The sequence below is a fragment of the Thalassophryne amazonica genome, chromosome 13 (assembly GCF_902500255.1).
Source record: "Thalassophryne amazonica chromosome 13, fThaAma1.1, whole genome shotgun sequence".
NCBI classification, from domain to species: domain Eukaryota; kingdom Metazoa; phylum Chordata; class Actinopteri; order Batrachoidiformes; family Batrachoididae; genus Thalassophryne; species Thalassophryne amazonica.
The window spans coordinates 5,502,320-5,522,503 of NC_047115.1; the positions used below are offsets into that span (position 1 = coordinate 5,502,320).

Consider the following 20,184-nt stretch of genomic DNA (forward strand, 5'->3'; position numbering starts at 1 on the left):
GTCCAGTCGAAGATTCCAGCTTCTCTACTATGGCAACCCCCAAAGTATTGAATTTTGGATTTGGCTGAATGACTTTGCAAAGTTTGGTGAGTTTTTGAACATGGGAAGGGGGCGAAATTGGGGCTTGAAAAGTGCCAAGAATAATAAATTGTAAATAAATAATAAATAGCGCGATTTATAATGGGGTCCTCGTGGGGATGACTTTGTCTTCACTCAGGCCCTAATAATAAACAGCGCAATTACAATAGGGTCCTCGTAGGACGATTTTGTCGTCACTCGGGCCCTAATAATGATAATAAGAAACAGCGCTATTACAATAGGGTCCTCATAGGACAATTTCATCGTCGCTCAGGTGACCGAATAATAATAATAAACAGCATGATTATAATAGGGTCCTCGTAGGATGACTTCGTTGTCACTTGGGCCCTAATAATAAACAGCGCGATTACAATAGGGTCCTTGTAGGATGACTTTGTCTTCACTCGGGCCCTAATAATAATAATAATAATAATAATAAACAGCATGATTGTAATAGGGTCCTTGTAGGACAACTTCATCGTCACTCGGGCCCTAATAATAATAATAAACAGCATGATTGTAATAGGGTCCTCGTAGGATGACTTCATCGTCACTCAGGCCCTAATAATAATAATAATAAACAGCATGATTGTAATAGGGTCCTCATAGGACGACTTCGTCACTTGGGCCCTAATAATAAACAGCGCAATTACAATAGGGTCCTTGTAGGATGACTTTGTCGTCACTCGGGCCCTAATAATAATAATAAACAGCATGATTGTAATAGGGTCCTTGTAGGACGACTTCGTCGTCACTTGGGCACTAATAATAATAGTAATAATAAACAGCATGATTACAATGTGGTCCTCGTAGGACGACTTCGTCGTCACTCGGGCCATAATAATAATAAACAGTACGATTATAATAGGGTCCTCATAGGATGACATCATTGTCACTTGGGCCCTAATTATGTCCTTATTGACTATGTGGCTGTTTTTAATGTTGTAATCAGGATAGAGTAATTACTAAAATATGAATTTAATTATTCTAGTGATTATGAATGTTACAACATGATGCATAATAGGGGCGGGACTTCTACCTGTGCAGATGTCTTTAAGACTAAACTCTGACTTCATGAACATGTTTAATGATTAGGGTTGGGGATCAAGAACCAGTTCTTTTTGGGTATTGTTAAGAAATGATTTCATCCACCGACATCAGTAGCATTTTTTGCTTAACAATTATCAGTCCTTCAAAGCGGCCATTGTTTTTGGGGGTGTTTGTCGGGAAAATGATCATGTTTCTATGTTGATTACAGAACCCCTGCAGGGTCTGTACAGCTTCATTTATAGCACGTTGCAGTGTGTGTGTGCCATGCAGCCCAGACTTGAGAGCTGACACAGATCCATTGCTTTTATCGTGTTCTTAGCATTATCCCGCAGGACAACATGCAACTTATCTTTTGCAATATTCCAGTGCTTAAACATCTTCTCAAACGAATCACAAATTGCTTGTGCCGTGTGGGACCTGGGGAGCTCTTGGGCGTGTAGAACAGCTTTTTGAAGTTTAAAGTCTTTGTCAATCCATTGTGCTGTCATGCTTAACATGCTCGATTGGCTCACGTCTGACGTCCAAATGTCTGTTGTGAAGCTGAAATAGTTGCAGTCAGACTCATCTTTCGTCAGCAGACTGTAAATGTGTGTGGCCACCACATCGTATAGCGCAGGTAGGCAAGTGTCTGCAAAGTAGCGGCGACTTGGAATCTCGTAGTGGGGTTCAGCGTGCCGCATTAGCTGACAAAATCCTATGTCTTCAACGACTGAAAAAGGCTGGTCGTCAAGCGTAATAAACTGTATGATTTTGTCGTCAATTGCTGTCGCCCTTGGGTCTTTTCGGTCATACTTTTGCTTTCTTTGACACGCTTCCTCAATAGTTAGCGGCTCCGTAGCTTTACGTTTGCCACCGTTGCTTCCGGTACTTTTAGCATTAGCAGAACAGGTGGCCTAATATTGAGCCCATAAATCTCCACGATGGCGAAATTTAAGATGACTTATCAGATTTGTTGTGTTAAAGCTTGTCGCCTTTTTCCCTCCCTGTGAAACTTCTGCAGAGCATGCATTACAAACTGCCAATGAAATGTTTTCCGGAGACACGGTAAAGAAAGCCCAAACGGACGACGCCATTTTCTCCGTTTTCTAAACACACCACTACAAATTTACATCACAAATAGCCAACAGCACGGTCAGAGAACAGAGGGGTTGAGGAATACCAGGCGCACAGCACTCAGATCAACAGCAGGGATGAAGAGTCTTTATTATTATCGGCAAATTTTTTTAATTATCGGAATTATCTGTGTGACGTCACAAAGGCCATTATGGGCTGATAACAATTGGCCACCGATAGTTATCGTGCATCCCTGTTAAAAACACAACACAAAATATAAAACCAAATAACAATGAACATAAATACAGAAATAACCGTTTCTTGTGAACACCTAGTGACTCTTCCACCTCCACTTCATTCCTGTTTTATTTAAGTTTAATGACAATTTGTTTCGGTCAAACCATATTTTCACTTTGTTAATTTCTTCACTGATTTTCTCCAGAACTATCTGCCAAACTAGAAAACTGCTGCATCCTAGTAAGAGCAGAATACTACTAGAATGAATCTGAATAAGGAAAGTTTTTTTTTTTTCCCCCCCCTCATTAAATGGATGCTGCACTCACTGCAGTTTATTGTTTGGAATAGTCCCAGATTGCATTTCAGAGCTTCTAGAATTGAAACATTTTCGTGCAGGTGGTGTTGGGGGTAATTTTGGGTTTCAGCTTTTTGTTTTTCACCACTTTCATCCCTGAATATGCCGATTGTGAGTCACTTTTGTGCAGATTAAAGTTACTAACTGGGACTCCTGTCTTGCTGGGAGAAAGAAATGAGAATCGTCCTCCGTTCTGTTCACACAGCTCCAAACGCTGCGCGGCTCTCTGACGAGTCAAGTTAGAACGATAGAGTCCAGTTGGAATTAATCCTTTTCCTCCCAGCCAAAATTTTATTTATATATATATATATATATATATATATATATATATATATATATATAAAATTTTTTTATTTTTTACACATTTTACAAACTTCATGCCTTGACAGTAGCAAGGCTCCCATTTTGACTTACATGGGAATTGGTTGGTAATTCATGCAGACACAGAGAATTAATAACGTCAAAGTGAAACACTTTAAATCAATTGACACCTCTTTCCAAACGTTGTAATACAAACAAGCTGCAATCAATCAAAATGTTTTTTTTTCTTCCCAAAACCAGACGTCCTGCGCTGACGTGCAGCAGCCGGCTGAGCTCAGCTCAGAGGTACGGAGAGACATTCATGCCAAAATGTCTGAAAGGAAATGCTTTTGACAAAAACTACAGATTTTATTTATGTCCAGAGATCAAGGATCCAGTGACCAATTTCATATTTATTTACTTTCAGACTCAATAAAATGTTGTTATAGAAAACCTGTAAAACCTACTTGTAGTACACAGAAAATTCACAAGAGGTATTGATAAAGGGATCGATAAGCAGAATTGGTAATGGCATCGATATGGATAAAATCTTATCAATACCCATCCCTATTAATGATTGATTCATTTAATGTTAAAATAAGGAAAACGTTTTTTCAAATAATAAAATCGTTGTTGTTTAAAGAGCCTTTGTTTTATTTAGAAGCGTAGCAGCAGGTGTGGGTTTACAGAGACAACAGGTGAGTTGGACGCTCGGGACTTTTATCCAGATGGTCTCCTCTGTAGCTTCAACCTCAAATTGGTGGAGTATTTGGAGACACTTTTTTCACATTTTGAAGTGCAGTGGTGTTCTCTCCTACATCTGGACTTCAGGTTTTGATATACGAGGTCTGTTAGAAAACTATCCGACCTTTTTATTTTTTGCAAAAACTATATGGATTTGAATCACGTGTGATTGCATCAGCCAAGCTTGAACCTTCGTGCGCATGCATGAGTTTTTTCACGTTTGTCGGTTGCGTCATTCGCCTGTGAGCAGGCTTTGTGGGAGCAGTGGTCCACCCCCCTCGTCGGATTTTTATTGCAAATAAAATGTCTGAACGATTTGGAGCTTTGCTGCATCAAATTCTTCCAGTAACTATGAGAGACCTCCAGGTGGACACCATTCGGAAAATTCAGATGGCTTTCAGGGATGATTTTATGGGGATTACACAGATTAAGGAGTGTTACAGCCGGTTTAAAGACCATCCACAGCAGCTGAGAGCGCAGCGCACTCTGAGCCCCGATCAACAGACTGAAACGACCAGATAATTTCCAAAGTGAAGGCTTTGTTGATCCGGGACGTCGTGTGACTACCACAGAAATGGCAGAAGATGTGGACATCAGCACTTTTTCGGCACATTCCACTGTTACAGGAGTTTTTGTCATGGAAAGAGAAGCGGAGGAATGCGCCACAGAGCCGCGAATGGTGCGGGACAAAAGCACCTCCGTGTTGGTCTCACAAGACGGCTTTCAGATGGCTTTCAGACGGCTTTTGGTGGCTTTTCAGTCGTGTGACTATCCGAGAAATTGTGGATGAGCTGGACATGCCAGAACATGTCCTGTGAGGCTTCATCACGTTGCTTTGCGCCATGCCGCTGCGTCCCAACGCGCAAATTCATCGGTCCTCTTTCCATGACAAAAACTCCTGTAACAGTGGAATGTGCCGTTCATTTCCAAACTGAACGCTGTGTTGATCCGGGACGTCGTCTGACTACCAGAGAAATCGCAGAAGACGTGGACATCAGCACTTTTTTGGCACATTGAGACAGACGTGCGGAGGAATTAGCGCGTCGGGACCACTGCTCACTCAAAGCCTGCTCACAGGCAAATGACGCAACCGACAGGCGTGAAAAAACTCACGCATGCGCACGAAGGTTCAAGCTTGGCTGATGCAATCACACGTGATTCAAATCTATATGGTTTTTGCAAAAAATAAAAAGGTCGGATAGTTTTCTAACAGACCTCGTATTTAGATTAACATTATAAAGCCATAATGCAAAAGCTTTGGGCGGGGGGGGGGGGGGGGGTGCAAACCCTAAGCATCCCCCGAACCCCAGCTTTTTAAGGTGATTTTTTTTTTTTTTTTTTTTTTTTTTTTTTTTTTTTTCTTCCCCATCCCATTACGCTGAGAAAAAAAATCCTGCTGAGAACCCTGTCAATATTGTGGATTTCAATGGAGGATTTCAGGCTCACTTTCCTGGAGATCATTTGGTTGGAAGAGGCTCCAGGACAATAAATTTGAGGAAATTCGATGAAGTGGATAATGTATATTTCCCCAAAATGCCCAGCTTTTACTTAATAAAAAAATAAAATGAGACACTTTGTTTTTCTTTGTATTTGGATATGCTGACACCACTTTCTGTTATAACTTAAATCTTAATACAATGTGTGTTGATATTGTATAAAAGCAAGCAGGAAAAACATGGATCAGATGTATAAATAAAAAAAAAAGAATGTAAATCATGACAGCTGTATTGTTTTTCATGTAATGAGCCTAAATAAAGAAGTGGGGGGCGGGGGACTATTTTTGGCCTGTCCTATAATGCTGTTGGGGTCCACCTGGTGATGAGTCAGAATGACAGCAATGCTACAAAGACATCAGAATGCTGAAAGCAACTCTGTGAAATTGGTTTACTGCTTTGTAGGCATTGCATGACACGGACAAAGTCTTTCAAATGTGAAGACTGTGGGTACAATAAAGCCACATGTTGAGCTGGTTTGGTTGTTGTGGAAGAACGGGTCTGTGTCTCTGTAGCACATGAAAATTAAAATGTTCTGACACTTTCAGGCAAGTTTGTAAAAAATGTGTAATTAAGTTGACACAACTATTCAAATTCCATCTGATTTCTCCCCCCAGAGGTCTATGTCTCCACGTGGAGCAGTTCCTCTTAGCCACAACCTCGTTATTACTGTTGGTAACGAGTTGACTGGACAGCCTGGATCAGTCCCCTCACATCTGTATGACAGGTATTCATCAACAAGCTGCATTGTTTTTGTACATCATAAGAATTCACTGATAATGGTTTACTTAAAAAAAATTACATTAGCTCTTTATTTACTCATTAATCACACATTTTTGGCAATGATCAAATTTTGGTCTGCTGATGTGATCGTTTTTGTCATCTATTTGAAAGGGGCTTTATGGTTTATATTTGCCTGATTACAGGTTCATTCCACTTATCCACTGTGTTTCTGTTCAGAGATTACTCTCCGAGACCAGGATACGAAAGGAGCCACAGTAGGGGCCGTAGTCCAGACCGGGTTTCAGCCAAGAGTCACGGACATAGTAAGAGTCGACCCCGTAGCCAAAGCCGTAGTCCAGATCGCAGTCATGCCAGGAGCCGGGGGCGGAGCAAGAGCCGTCCACGTAGCAAGAGCAGAAGTCCGGATCGCAGTCGTGCCAGGAGCCGTGGGCGGAGCAAGAGCAGAAGTCCAGTTCGCAGCCGTGGCGGGAGCTGGGGGCACAGCAAGAGCCGAGCCCCTAGCAAGAGTAGAAGTCCATATCGCAGCCGTGCCAAGAGCCGAGGGCGGAGCCAGAGTCGACCTCGCAGCAAGTCCAGGTCTAGATCCAGAGGGCGGAGCTGTGGGCCGAGCTACCTTAAGCCAGTGACCGCCACCCACAGCAACAGCCGAGCAAGGAGTCGCAACTCAAGCAGCAGTTCTTCTAGTAGCAGCAGCACAGAACAAAAAGAGTTTAAGGAGCTGGCAAAGGCTCGACTGAAAAAGGAGTTGGAGGAGACATTGAATCTCCCCACCAAATCCATCTTGAAGAAACGCATTGATTGTGAATCACCATTGCTGAAGGTAAGACAGTAATGTCTTAGAGGTTTTGCAAATTATGGTTGAGACATTTTAAGTTGAGGCTCTTGATGTTTCAGCAGTTTTCCAGATTGTCAACAGCTTGCAAGTTTTGCATAAAGTATTGATCAGTATCTTCAGTATGTGGTCGTAGCCGGCTGGTCAGATAGGTATAGTTCAGGTGACAGTTTGAATAGCAGATTTCAAAAGATAAATGTTTTAAAGAAAATTTAAATGTACGTCTTAACTGAAATACTTGTACTCTACCTTCGGACTGTAGACCTCCGGTGCTTCCCAGTTGGCAGATCAGCTACTGCAGGCTGTGAAAGGCATGGCACCTCACACGGTGGTCGCAATGCTGGACGAGCTGCGTTCTGATCCACAGATGGCTCAGCATGCTGGCTTGGATTCTGAGATCAAGGAGATCCTTGTTCTGCTGGAGGGGAAGGTGGCCAAGCCACATGAGAAAGCCATGGATGACATTGACGATGAGGAGAAGTTTTTATATGGAGACTCTGAGGATCCTAAACCTGTAGTGCCATCTGAGCCTGCACCACACCACAGTTTCTCTGAGCTATATGGGGACATGTCAGAAGAGGTGCTGTATGGAGATTTTCCACAGCAGAATATGAGTACCATTCAACCATGTGGTGTCCCTCCCAAAGCCTCCCCACATGTTCAGATGCCAGCAGTTGAGAGTGAAGAGGGCACGCTGCGCATGAACAAACTCAGCAGAAGTCCAGAGCCTGCCTACCCTCCAGGGACAGAGCCACTGGAGGAAAGTGAACGCCAGGCATTGGAGGAGTATGAAAAGATCCAGGACTTATTGAAAACCATTGGCCTTGATTTGGGTGTGACTGATATCAGCAAGATGGCTGCCAGGACCAAGGAGCGGCTTCATGGAAGCAAGCCACCTCCAAAGACACCCACACGACGCAAGTGTCACTCCTCTGAGAGTTCAGACAGCACCAGGCGCAGCAAAGGGTGGGACAGGCGGAGTGACAGTGGTAGCAGCAGTAGCCGGAGTCGAGCAGGAAGCTGGAGCAGTGATGATGGATGCAGAAAGAGCTCGCCAGCACCCAAATCACACAGCGTCAAAGCCACCCAGGCAGAACGAAGTGACGGTGTGCTACTATCAGCACAGAAAGAGTCTCTGGCACAAACCCCAGAACCCCAACCCATCCCCACAGTGCCAATAACAACCTACCCGTCCTCGGAGGTTCACGAGTTGATGGCACCCAGCTACCCCCCACCAGGATACAACCAGTATGGAAATTATATGGCTTATGTGCACCAGCGGTGGTCACACTTATACCCACCACCAAGCATTGCCCTGCCACCTCAGACTACCCTGGATAAGTTCTCTCCTTCCCTGGCCTACAACCAGTCATACATCCAGCCTGTACCAGAGGCAACACCCAAAGGTTGGTCTTATTTTCTAACTGTATCATAATTTTTACCATTTCATACTTTTGTGTCACCAAGCTCATGTGAGCATACTTGGGGGCCTCTGTTAAAAAAACAGTATTTTAGAATTAGTCTATTATTGCAGTCTGAGAGTAAAAAGAGTCACCCAGAATTTTTGTTTAATACCGTGATGAAACTTACTAAGGAAGGAGAAAAGGACTTGTGCAGATTGGCCAGATACTGTAAAGTGACTGAGCTAGAAATGATGTGCAGCAGTTTACTGTGATAAAGTATGCAGATGGTAATGTGCTGACAAGTGAGGAGAGTGTGTTGAGAAGGTGGAGGGAATATTTTGAGGAGCTGATTATTGAAGAAAATGAGAGTTTGCAGTGTTTTTTTCAGTTTGTACAGGATTAGGGTTAGTAATAATTTGCATCACTTTTTACTAAAATTAGAGCAACTTCAACTTTTGACCCCTGTACAAACTGAAATTGACCTTTCTCACCATTTTTCTATTTTTATCACATAACTCCATAACATTAAGGTATAGTTAGTCCAAAATACACCTTTTTTGGAATCTTTATGTTCAGGCAAATAATGTGATATAGTTTTCAATATGATTGGAGCATCTTTAAATTTTGACCCCTGTGTAATTCTTCAATTGACTCCTACCTGGCCACCTATTGAAAATTCAAATGGCCAATCAGTTTTTTTCAAAAGAATATCCAAGGAGTGTTTGTGCCGAATTTGGTGCTTGTATCACTGTTTGAAGGATTGTTTCAGTTATCTGCTGCACTTTTATCACAGTGTGCCAAAGAGTTGCGGCATTGTGTGAAGAACTCTGGAGTGGCAGAGTAGTATGTGAGAGTGGTGCAGAATCTGTTCAAGGATAGTGTGACAGCGGTGAGATGCTCAGTAGAAATGACAGATGCGTTCAAAGTGGAGATGGGATTACATCAAGGTTTGACACGGAGCCCTTTCTTGTTTGCAATGGTGATGGACAGGTTGACGGACGAGGTCACACAGGAGTCTCCATGGACTATGATGTGACATTGTGATCTTTAGTGAGTAGAGAGGAGGTTGAGACTAACCTGGAGATGATGATGATGATGATAATAATAATAATAATAATAGTCTATGGGCGTTTCCATGATGTTGGTCGTACAGTTTGGATGAGGTTTTTAGATGTGGATTCTATGGCTCATTCTACGTGATTGATATAAATACATACAAACATAGGTTTACCTCTAAAGTAATGAAAATAAAATTAATTGGGGCTTTTTATTTTTTGTTGTTTTTGTTGAATACTCTGTGGATCCAAGGAATTCCGTGGATTTCATCATGGGGGGGTGTTAGTGTTGTACTGTAATCGTGATCGTCACTGAGTTTTTAAAATGCAAAGCGTTTTTTTTTTTTTTTTTTTTTTTTTTACAACATCGTGCAAGTTTTGTAAGTCCGCAGACACAGATCTGTATAACAGATACAGATCTGTGTCCTTGGATCTGCGGAACTCCACAGAGAAAAATGCCACTCAAAGCGTGGCTGTTACGAAAGCTGTTGTAAAGTGGGACTGCTTGGTTGCTATGGTGATGCCATGTGCCTGCTCTAAGATACTGACGCTAAAAGTAGCACGTGGACATTGCAAACATTTTAGAGCTATGAACTTTTTAAAAGAAGAATTTTGTGGCATGTCTGTCACGGAGCGATGCCGGACTGAGGGAAGATGGCGAGAGACTGTGAAAACGTTTAATAAGGACAAGAATCCGTGGCGCTGGCTTCATGAACACATCTGAAAGATGAAAGAAACGGGAAAAGCTCACTGCATCTTGTGCCGTCAGAAAACACGGTAAGAATTTTTCTCTCTGGAAAATAAACATTCTGCTGTTCAAACAGGTTTTCAGACAAGATTGTGACTTTTTTTTTAAATTAATCTAGTCTCTTTCATTGGAAAAAAAGACTATGGATTTACAGGAATTTACACAAGGATATAAGTGACTTTTTTACTGTCAGGTATGTTATTGATATTTTACCCTGATTTTCAAAATATTCTCCAAGCTTTAGCTGTGGTTTTTGAAATACTGTAACAGTCTTCATGAATTTCATATAGTTTAATTGTTCTGAGTTAATTCATAATTTGGTTTACAATTAAAAGGAAAGTCATTCCAGGTCCAACTTCCACGTCATATTCTGTTATTTCAACATGATCACTGACTGTTCAAATTAAAGGTTGAATACAGGATCATTTAAATATACACTTCTTTTGAGATTTTTTTTTTTTGATGCTGAAAATGTCATTAGATACAAAATTAATGTGGTTTCTGTTGTGACTTAGTTGTACAACAGAAGATTTACTCACATACATGTCATCAATATGCATGCAGTTGATGGACGAGCAGAGATACGTTGCAACTGTTTTAATTGTAGCACCTGGGACAGCCAGTGACATGCTTACAGCGCCACACACTGGTGTGGAGGAGTATTGGTCCTTTTATACCCTAATAATCACAACTCCTCCCTTCTATTCAAGTGAATACAATATTAACCATCAGTGACATTTAAAATCAACAACTTTAACAAAACTAAAATAAATCCCGTAAATAGCTAAAATACTAAAACCAACAATAAACCCCGCAAAGTTAAAACCATCCAAAATTTAATAAATATACCTAAAATGTTAAAATAGTTAAAACGGTTAAAATCAACATTCTAAAATAAATAAAACTGACTCAGGAAAGGGGGGTAGACTATCCCCAAACCTGGAGTGGATCAGGGATTATTCTGCCCTGTGGTTGAGACAACACACTAGCTGAACACATAATACATTCAATACAGTTCAATACTGGAGTCTGTCTGGAGGTATCCGGACCTGGCTGGGGTATCTTCTTGCCTCCAGTTGCAGGGATGGTGCCGGTGATGTCATCTGTGCCGGTGGGTTGTCGGGTGGACCTGTACATACAGGGTTCGTCCAAGAAATGTTTTAGTATAGCGATGCTATTGGCAGTTTTTTTTTTTTTTTTTTTTTTTTGGTATTTGTTGTATGGGTGTACATATGTGTATATAGCAACTGGTAAAGTGTGTGTGTGTGTGTGGGGGGGGGGGGGGGGGGGGGTGTTTATAAGCTTTTGCTTCAGCCTTCACCCTGTCAGCCGCACGAAACTGGGAAATTGTTTGTTTTTTTCTCTTGTTTTTTTTTTGTATTATGAGAGATTCTTTTAAGTGTGTGTGTGTGTGTGTGTGTGTGTGTGTGTGTGTGTGTGTGTGTGTGTGTGTGTGCGCGCCGAATAAAATAAATTTATTCAGTTATCACCCGAGGCGGCGCATTGCGAGTCATTTTGACTGGTTTTAGATGCATTGAAAGCAAGAATTTATAGACAAAAAATGACATGTTGTAATATCAAAGTTCTAATTTGCATGTTTCTGTCTAAGTTAATAAAATAACATTGAAAAGTTTAGAAACACATTAATATTTGATGGACATAACATTTGCTCTCTTCTTTAAAAATGACACACTGTACCTTTAGTCATGTTGACAATTTAGTTTTTTCTTTTTAACATTTCTGAGTGAGATTGCAGACTTTTTAAAAACAATATAACCCCCAATTGTCTTTTTTGAACAAGAGCTAAACCTGGACCGAATTGATTGTCAAATCTGAATCAAATTTATTGCGCCTCCTCCTCTCTCTCTGAGGGAGAGAGGAGGAGGCTCCTCCTCTTCTCTTACTACCCTGAGATGTCCCGTGTGTACCTTCTCCAATGCCTGTTGGTGCAGCTTCGGTGGCACTATTACCCTGTTCCCCCACATCACACAACCCTGCAGCAATGACACTTGTTTTTCTGCATCACATATGGTAGAAAGCAGCTGCTTACACCTTCCTCTGTAGGGAACCGGCCCGTTGCCACCATCTCCATCACTTGAGATAATATCATGTCAGCTCTTGTATGTTTCCTGACTTCCGCGCAACACACAGTCCAGGTACTTAATAAGGAGCACGTCCCCTGAGCTAGGCCCTTCCCCATGTTCCGCTAACAGTGACAATCATGAAAAGCCAGCTGCACTGCCATGATCAGCCAGCCGATGATACCGAATCATATAGTTGTGTGCTGCAAGTATAGATGTCCACCATTGCAACCTTGCTGTAGCCATCGGTGGGGTTGCCTTATTTTGGTAGAGCATGGTCGTCACTGGGCGATAATCAAATCAATTTTATTGATATAGCGCCAAATCACAACAACAGTTGCCCCAAGGCGCTTTATATTGCAAGGCAAAAGCCATACAATAATTACAGAAAAACCCCAACGGTCAAAACGACCCCTTATGAGCAAGCACTTGGCGACAGTGGGAAGGAAAAACTCCCTTTTAACAGGAAGAAACCTCCAGCAGAACCAGGCTCAGGGAGGGGCAGTCTTCTGCTGGGACTGGTTGGGGCTGAGGGGAGAGAATCAGGAAAAAGACATGCTGTGGAGGGGAGCAGAGATCAATCACTAATGATTAAATGCAGAGTGATGCATACAGAGCAAAAAGAGAAAGAAACACTCAGTGCATCATGGGAACCCCCCAGCAGTCTAAGTCTATAGCAGCATAACTAAGGAATGGTTCAGGGTCATCTGATCCAGCCCAAACTATAAGCTTTAGCAAAAAGGAAAGTTTTAAGCCTAATCTTAAAAGTAGAGAGGGTATCTGTCTCCCTAATCCGAATTGGGAGCTGGTTCCACAGGAGAGGAGCCTGAAAGCTGAAGGCTCTGCCTCCCATTCTACTCTTAAAAACCCTAGGAATTACGAGTAAGCCTGCAGTCTGAGAGCGAAGCGCTCTATTGGGGTGATATGGTACTATGAGGTCCCTAAGATAAGATGGGACCTGACTATTCAAAACCTTATAAGTAAGAAGAAGAATTTTAAATTCTATTCTAGAATTAACAGGAAGCCAATGAAGAGAGGCCAATATGGGTGAGATATGCTCTCTCCTTCTAGTCCCCGTCAGTACTCTAGCTGCAGCATTTTGAATTAACTGAAGGCTTTTCAGGCAACTTTTAGGACAACCTGATAATAATGAATTACAGTAGTCCAGCCTAGAGGAAATAAATGCATGAATTAGTTTTTCAGCATCACTCTGAGACAAGACCTTTCTAATTTTAGAGATATTGCGCGAATGCAAGAAAGCAGTCCTACATATTTACTTAATATGCGCATTGAAGGACATATCCTGATCAAAAATGACTCCAAGATTTCTCACAGTATTACTGGAGATCAGGGTAATGCCATCCAGAGTAAGGATCTGGTGGTAAAATGGCGGCCATGCAAATATGAATAAAAACCACTTCACCCCAAAAATAATGCCCTGCGCTTCCCGCTCAATTTGCCTTACTTTTTCTATGCTTTGCTTAATGAATTTGATGCAAGACCTATGGGCTTTTCCTTACCATTGGACAAAATATGGGAAATCACTTCTCCCACCCCATAGGGTGAAGCATCACAGGCCAACAGTACAGGGAGTTTTGAATCAAAATGTGTGAATACCTTATCGCTTGCCAGTTGCTCCTTAGCTTCCTGGAAAGCCCGATTGCACTCCTTAGACCACTCCCACTTGGTATCCTTCTGGAGCAAGGCGTTGAGTGGGAACAACAGAGCTGATAAATTCTGAACGAAACGGGCGTAAGAACGCAACTGGCTTACATTTGTTGGTACCGGGGCATTTATTGTGGCACTAATCTTTACAGGTGACTTATGAAGTCCCTTTGCATCATTGTGCTCCAAATACTCCAGGGAACTCAAAAAACTTGCACTTATCTCTATGGACTTTCAACCCAAACTGCTTCAGCCTATCCAAAACCAATTTCAGGTTCTCCAAATGATGGGCATCATCCCAGCCAGTTACCAGGATGTCATCCAGAAAACAGTGTACATTCAGAAAATTCTGCAGCACTTGATTCATAATTCTTTGGAAGATTGACAGAGCTGATGTTATCCCAAAGGGTAAGCGATTCTAACAAAACTACCCTTTATGGGTGGTGATGATGAAGTATTTTCAGGAGCCTTCACTAACAGGTACCTGCAGATACACCTGTGATAAATCCAGTTTACTAAACCGTTGTCCACCTGTCAAGGAAGCAAACAAATCCTCCATACAAGGCATTGGGTAATGTTCTACACATAACGCTGGATTTACTGTCACCTTAAAATCACCACAAATTTTCACAGCCCCCAATCTCTTCATCAGTGGAACTATAGGTGTTGCCAAATCACTAAATTGTACTGATGAGATCACCCCCTGCTGCAGTAAATTCTCAATTTCTGCTTCTGCTTTTGGTCTTAATGCATACGGGACTGCCCATGCGTGGCAAAATTTGGGCTGATGGCCTGGCTTCAGTGTTAAGGATGTGTCAAACCCCTTTAAAGTTCCTAAGTTTTTATCAAAAACTTGTGCTTAACCTTTCAATACATCCTCAACCGTGCCTCGACCTTTTTGCTGTACTCATTGTTTTTTTGTTTTTTTTTAACTTAATTTTTCTTTTTTATCAACACAGTACAATATATTCATTTCAACATCTCAACAAGTTTTTTTTTTTTCATTTTTTTATAGCTGTTTACAGGAACAACCAAACCCAAACAGAAAAACATAGGGTAAAGGAAAGGAGGTGAAGAGAAAAAGAAGAAAAGAAAGGGGAGGGGGAGGCTATTTCAGTATATATGGTTATAAGGCTACATCCCAGTCAAAAAAGATGCTGGCAATTTGTCACAGAGCAGAATTACCTTCTCTCGTCACATAATTATTGCATCAGTAGAGGCAGCACCGGTTCCTATCTTTTAGTAAAGGTGGTTTTCTGAAGTCTTAGTGAGAATGTGATCTGCTCCATCTGATAAATGTCTTTTTGAATCCATGTGTTGTATGAGGGGGGCTCTGGCTTCAGCCAGCTGATAGTTATGGACTTCAGAGCAGCAGTAGTTAAAATATTCAGGAGATATTTATGTGCCCATATGTCCAAGCCCACAGGTATTACTCTGAGGACTGCCACTGCAAGATTTTGTGGGATGTTCATTTTAAAAACCTCCTTCAGAGCATTGAAAACATCCTTCCAAAAAATCCTTAGCTTTGGGCATAGCCAGAATATGTGGGTGTGATTAGCTGTATTTTCTTCACAGTTCCTCCAGGATGCACTGGGATGCTGTGGACCCATCTTGGACACTGTTGCTGGTGTTCTAAAATATCTAGTAACTATCTTCCATTTAAATTCTCTCCATATGTTGAAATTAGTAACTAAATGTGCCTCAGTGCACACAGTCTGCCATTTATCCTGAGATATGTCCACATTCGCCTCCGTCTCCCATCTCTCCTTGAAATGTGATAAATTGTTTTGATTGATAGACGACATTATAATTGTATAGTTTTAAAATTATTGTCTTTTTTCCACCTCCAGTTTGAGGGTTTATCAAATACTTTTCTAGGAGTGTGGGATCTAGAAATTTGTCCTGGTCCCTGTGAGCTGCCAGAAAAGTTCTGAGCTGCAAGTACCTAAAAAAAAAAAAATTGCATTAGGAAGCTCAAATTCATTTTTCAGCTGCTCGAATGTTTTAAGTATGCCACAGTCAAACAGTTGGTGAAGGTAAATCAGTTCCTTCTCTGACCATTTTTTAAAACTACTGTCAAGATTATTCAGTGTAAACATCTTCATATAGGCAATACTTATTAGAGACAAGATTGACTTTGGCAACTTAAAGGCACATTTTATTTTACCCCATATTTTAAGTTACTTTCGTCCAATCTGATGTCCTTCCGGGGGGGGGGGGGGGGGGGGTCTATGAAAGGTATGAATTCTAAGGGAATGTCACATAGTTGTTTTTCAGTATTGCCCAGTTTTGTGTTTGTGTTATCTTGAATCCAATCTGTGAGGGGTTTCATTTGTGCAGCCCAGAAGTATAATTTTAAATCTGGTAACTTAAGGTCTCCATTGGACTTGGATTGCTGAAAGCTTTTAAGTCAAATTCTGAGTCGCTTATTTTTCCAGATGAACTTTGAAAGCATTTTGTCCCAGTTTTCAAAAGAGAGCTTGGGAATATCTACAGGAAGCATTTGGAATAGATAAAGAAGTCGAGGCACAACATTGATGCGGATGCTTTCAATGCGGCCCAACAGAGAAAGAGGGAGCACCGCCCATCGATCCAGGTTGACTTTTATGCACTGAATTGTTTTAGTATAATTTGAGTCATACAGGTCTTGTGGGGATAAAGGGATGAATATACCAAGATATTTAAGATCTAGGCCATTGGCCACTTAAACCCAGTGAGCCGTTTTACACTTTGAGGTATCTTACCATTTATGTCCATAGCCTCCGTTTTATCCATATTTACTTTATATCCAGAATAGTATCCAAATTCACTGATAAGTGTCTTAAGATGTGGTATAGTTGATGTCAGTTCTGTTAGGTATAGCAGTACATCGTTTGCATAGAGTGATATTTTATGTTCCTCATTAATTATCGTAATTCCTTTTATGTTATCATTATCTCTAATGAGCTGGGCAAGTGGTTCAGTGCTAATGGGGAATAAAAGTGGTGAGAGGGAACAGCCCTACCTACTAGGGGTGTTGGGAAAAAATCGATTCACGTCTGAATCGCGATTCTTATTTATTACGATTCTGAATCGATCCAAAATGTCCAAGAATCGATTTTTAAAAAGCATTTTATTAAACATTTCCTTGCTTACTCGCTGCGTGTACTGTTTGTAAGGCAACGGCTTCCGTACTACAGTGTCTCCGCGAGGGGCGGGGGAGTCCGGCGTGCTTCAAACATTTGTGAGCTGAAGCTTAGCATGGCAGATGAAGAGCTATTTCAGCCAGCACCGTCTTTGCTGAAGGCAAATGTTTGGGCGCGTTTTGGATTTTATTATTTGCTGCGTAAGGAGGAGCTTGACATGACTTATGCAGTGTGCAAAATCTGCAAAATGAAAGTTAAGTACTTCGGAAACACTTCAAATCTGCAAGCCCACATGCTACGTCATCACCCGGAGCTAAATGAAGCGGAGCAGCGGTCTCTGCCGACTACTGACCAGCGCTTCACTAAACTGCCAGTCAACTCCGAACGAGCAAAGCAGATAAGTAAATTTACATCTTTAGAATCACTTGATTAACCTTGTAAAGCTGCATTTTCTTAAACATAAACATTTTTTAAGTAATATAACTATTTCTCAGAGCTCTTTGAGTCGAAAATCGATTCTGAATCGAATCGTCACCCCAAGAATCGGAATCGAATTGAATTGTGAGTTGTTTTGATTCACATCCCTACTACCTACAGCCGCGTTCCAGTTTGAATCTCTGTGATATATTGCCGTTGACTTTAACAGAGGCCTGTGGGTTTGAGTAGAGAGTTTGTATCCAATTTATAAAGTTAGGACTGAATCCAAAGCGTTTTAAGGTTTGAAATAAAAATGGCCAAGACACGCGGCTGAATGCTTTTTTTTTTTATTATCTTTTTGATACAATATTATATTCAACAGGTGTCATAGATTATCCCCATAGTAATTTCCTGTGATGAACCCAGTTTGGGTTGGATGAATAATTTGAGTTATCTGATTTACTTGCTTAACCAGAATTGCAGTCAGTATCCGCACATCTCCATTTAAGAAGGATATTGGCCTGTAAGACTGGCATTCAGTTGGATCGTTGCCTTCTTTGTGTATTACCGCGATGGTTGCATCTGTCCAGGATGGTGCCACAGTTTTAGAATGCAGTGCATAGTAATAAGCTTTTAGCAATAGGCAGGACAATGGATCACAAAACATTTTATAAAATTCATTCACACAGCCGTCTGGCCCCGGACTTTTATTATTTTTTTAATGTGGATATGACCTGCTTAACCTCCCATTCTTGAATTGGTTCATTTAATTTCTTAGCTGTTTCTTCTGTCAGTTCTGCCAATTTTTATATTTTTAAGAAAGTCTGCTAGTTTTCCATCATCAGTGCAGGTGTCTGTATTTTCGTAAAGGGATTTAAAAATGTTTGCGGAAGATTCTGCTATGTTCTCTGGATTTGTACCAACAGTACTTTGCCATTTGATTTTTTTTTGGGGGGGGACTATATTAGATGCCTTTTGTTTACTTAATTGGAAGGCTAATAATCTGCTTGCTCTATTACCATGCTCATAGTATTTTTGGTTGGTGAATCTCAAATTTCCCTCAGTCTTATCTGATAGTAAATCATCTAGTTCTCTATAGGTCGCATTTAATTGTTTCAATAAGATGTTTGATGGAGATTGTTTATGATTATACTCTAATTCTTGTATTTTATTTTCCAGTTGACGCTGTTTGGCTTCCTTCTGCCTTTTCCGAGCACATGTAAATGAAGTAATACGGCCCGTAAGGAAAGCTTTAGCACAGTCCCATAAGATAAGGGCAGATGTTTCAGATGAACTATTCATGTCTATATAATTTTTGAGTTCTATTTTGATGAAGAGACTAAATTCTTTGTCATTTAGGAGGGAGGCATGTAGTCTCCGTTGTTTGGAGGATGGACTGTGGCATATATCCCACTTTAACTCCAAGGGTGCATGACCAGATAGTGTAATAAGCAGTATTTTAATGTCTAATATTCTATGCTGGTCTTTCTTAGGGGTGAAAAATAATCACTTCTTGAATATGATGCATGACTGCTTGAATAGAAAATTAAATTCCTGCTTTCAGGATATCTGCACCTCCATAAATCTACAAGACCAGACTCCGTGCATTGGTATTTAAGCATTTTACTCATTTGGGAGAGGGCAGTTTTACAGGGGGGTTGTTGGTCTAACCTGTTTGACCTCACACAGTTAAGGATGCCCTCCATTAAAATAAGTCCGGTACTATACTGTAACTGGGAGCAGGCAATGGAGCGACACATCACCTGGAAGGACATCTGGCAGTGGAACCCCCAGAGGATCAAGTTCTTAATCCAAGGGGTTTATGTTGTCCTCCCGAGCCCATCTAACCTGTACACCTGGGGCAAAATGGAGACACCTGCATGCACCCTATGTTCCAAGACGGGGACATTGGAGCACATCTTGAGCAGCTGCTCCAAGGCACTGAGCGAGGGCTGCTATCGATGGAGGCACGATCAAGTCCTCAAATCCATAGCTGAGGCAATCAGCAAGGGGATTAAGGTCAGCCGGTGCACCCAAGCTACAGCCAAAGCCATCCAGTTCGTAAAGGAAGGACAGAAGCCAGAGAAAGCACCAAAGAACTGCTCTGCTAGGTTGCTCTCTACGGCCCGAGACTGGGTGATGACAGTTGACCTGGAAAGGCAGCTGACAATACCACCACACATCACCCAGTCCAAATGGAGGCCAGACATCATTGGGTCGCCTGGACGACGCCTGGGTGTCTGTTGACCCGAAACACCCAGTGACTCCAGGAAACAACACTGATGATGTGTCCAAGTTAGTGCATCAGGGGATGTTTGCAAAAGTAACCACTTGTTAAATAGCATTTTAATAAAGCCTGGGTCGTCTTCATTTGGTGCACATATGTTAATGAGGGCTACCTCTATGCCATCAATCAGTCCATTAACTAGGACATATCTGCCCTCCGTAACCTTGTGCACAGATCTTTTTATAAAATTGACATGCCTTTGAATGAGTATGGAGACCCCCTTTTTCCTCCCAGACCGATAAGAGGAATAGTATATTTTGTCTGGCCAAGACTTTTTCAACTTCTCATGTTCCACGTCTGATAGCCTGAAAATAAGCTATCTGACAGTTGATTTATTTCAATTGGAGCATGATTTTCTTCCATTTAACAGGACTATGGAGACCTTTAACATTGTAGGTTAGAATTTGTAGAGCACCCATTTATTACGGGGGGAGTCGTGCATTAATTTCCCACATTTGAAGACGACAGGATGGAAGAGAGGAGCAGGGGCATGTAATCCACAAATATAGCCTGTGTA

General features: G+C 41.5%; 1 protein-coding gene across 1 annotated transcript in view; it reads left to right on the forward strand.

Annotated features, from left to right (window-relative positions):
* Positions 1 to 20,184, forward strand: part of znf318 (zinc finger protein 318) — a 121,713-nt gene that overhangs the window by 18,691 nt on the left and 82,838 nt on the right. Inside the window, exons 2-4 of the mRNA XM_034185415.1 lie at positions 5,928 to 6,037; positions 6,271 to 6,874; positions 7,149 to 8,292. Coding sequence (XP_034041306.1) covers positions 5,928 to 6,037; positions 6,271 to 6,874; positions 7,149 to 8,292 — 1,858 coding nt within the window. The remainder of the gene's footprint in view (positions 1 to 5,927; positions 6,038 to 6,270; positions 6,875 to 7,148; positions 8,293 to 20,184) is intronic.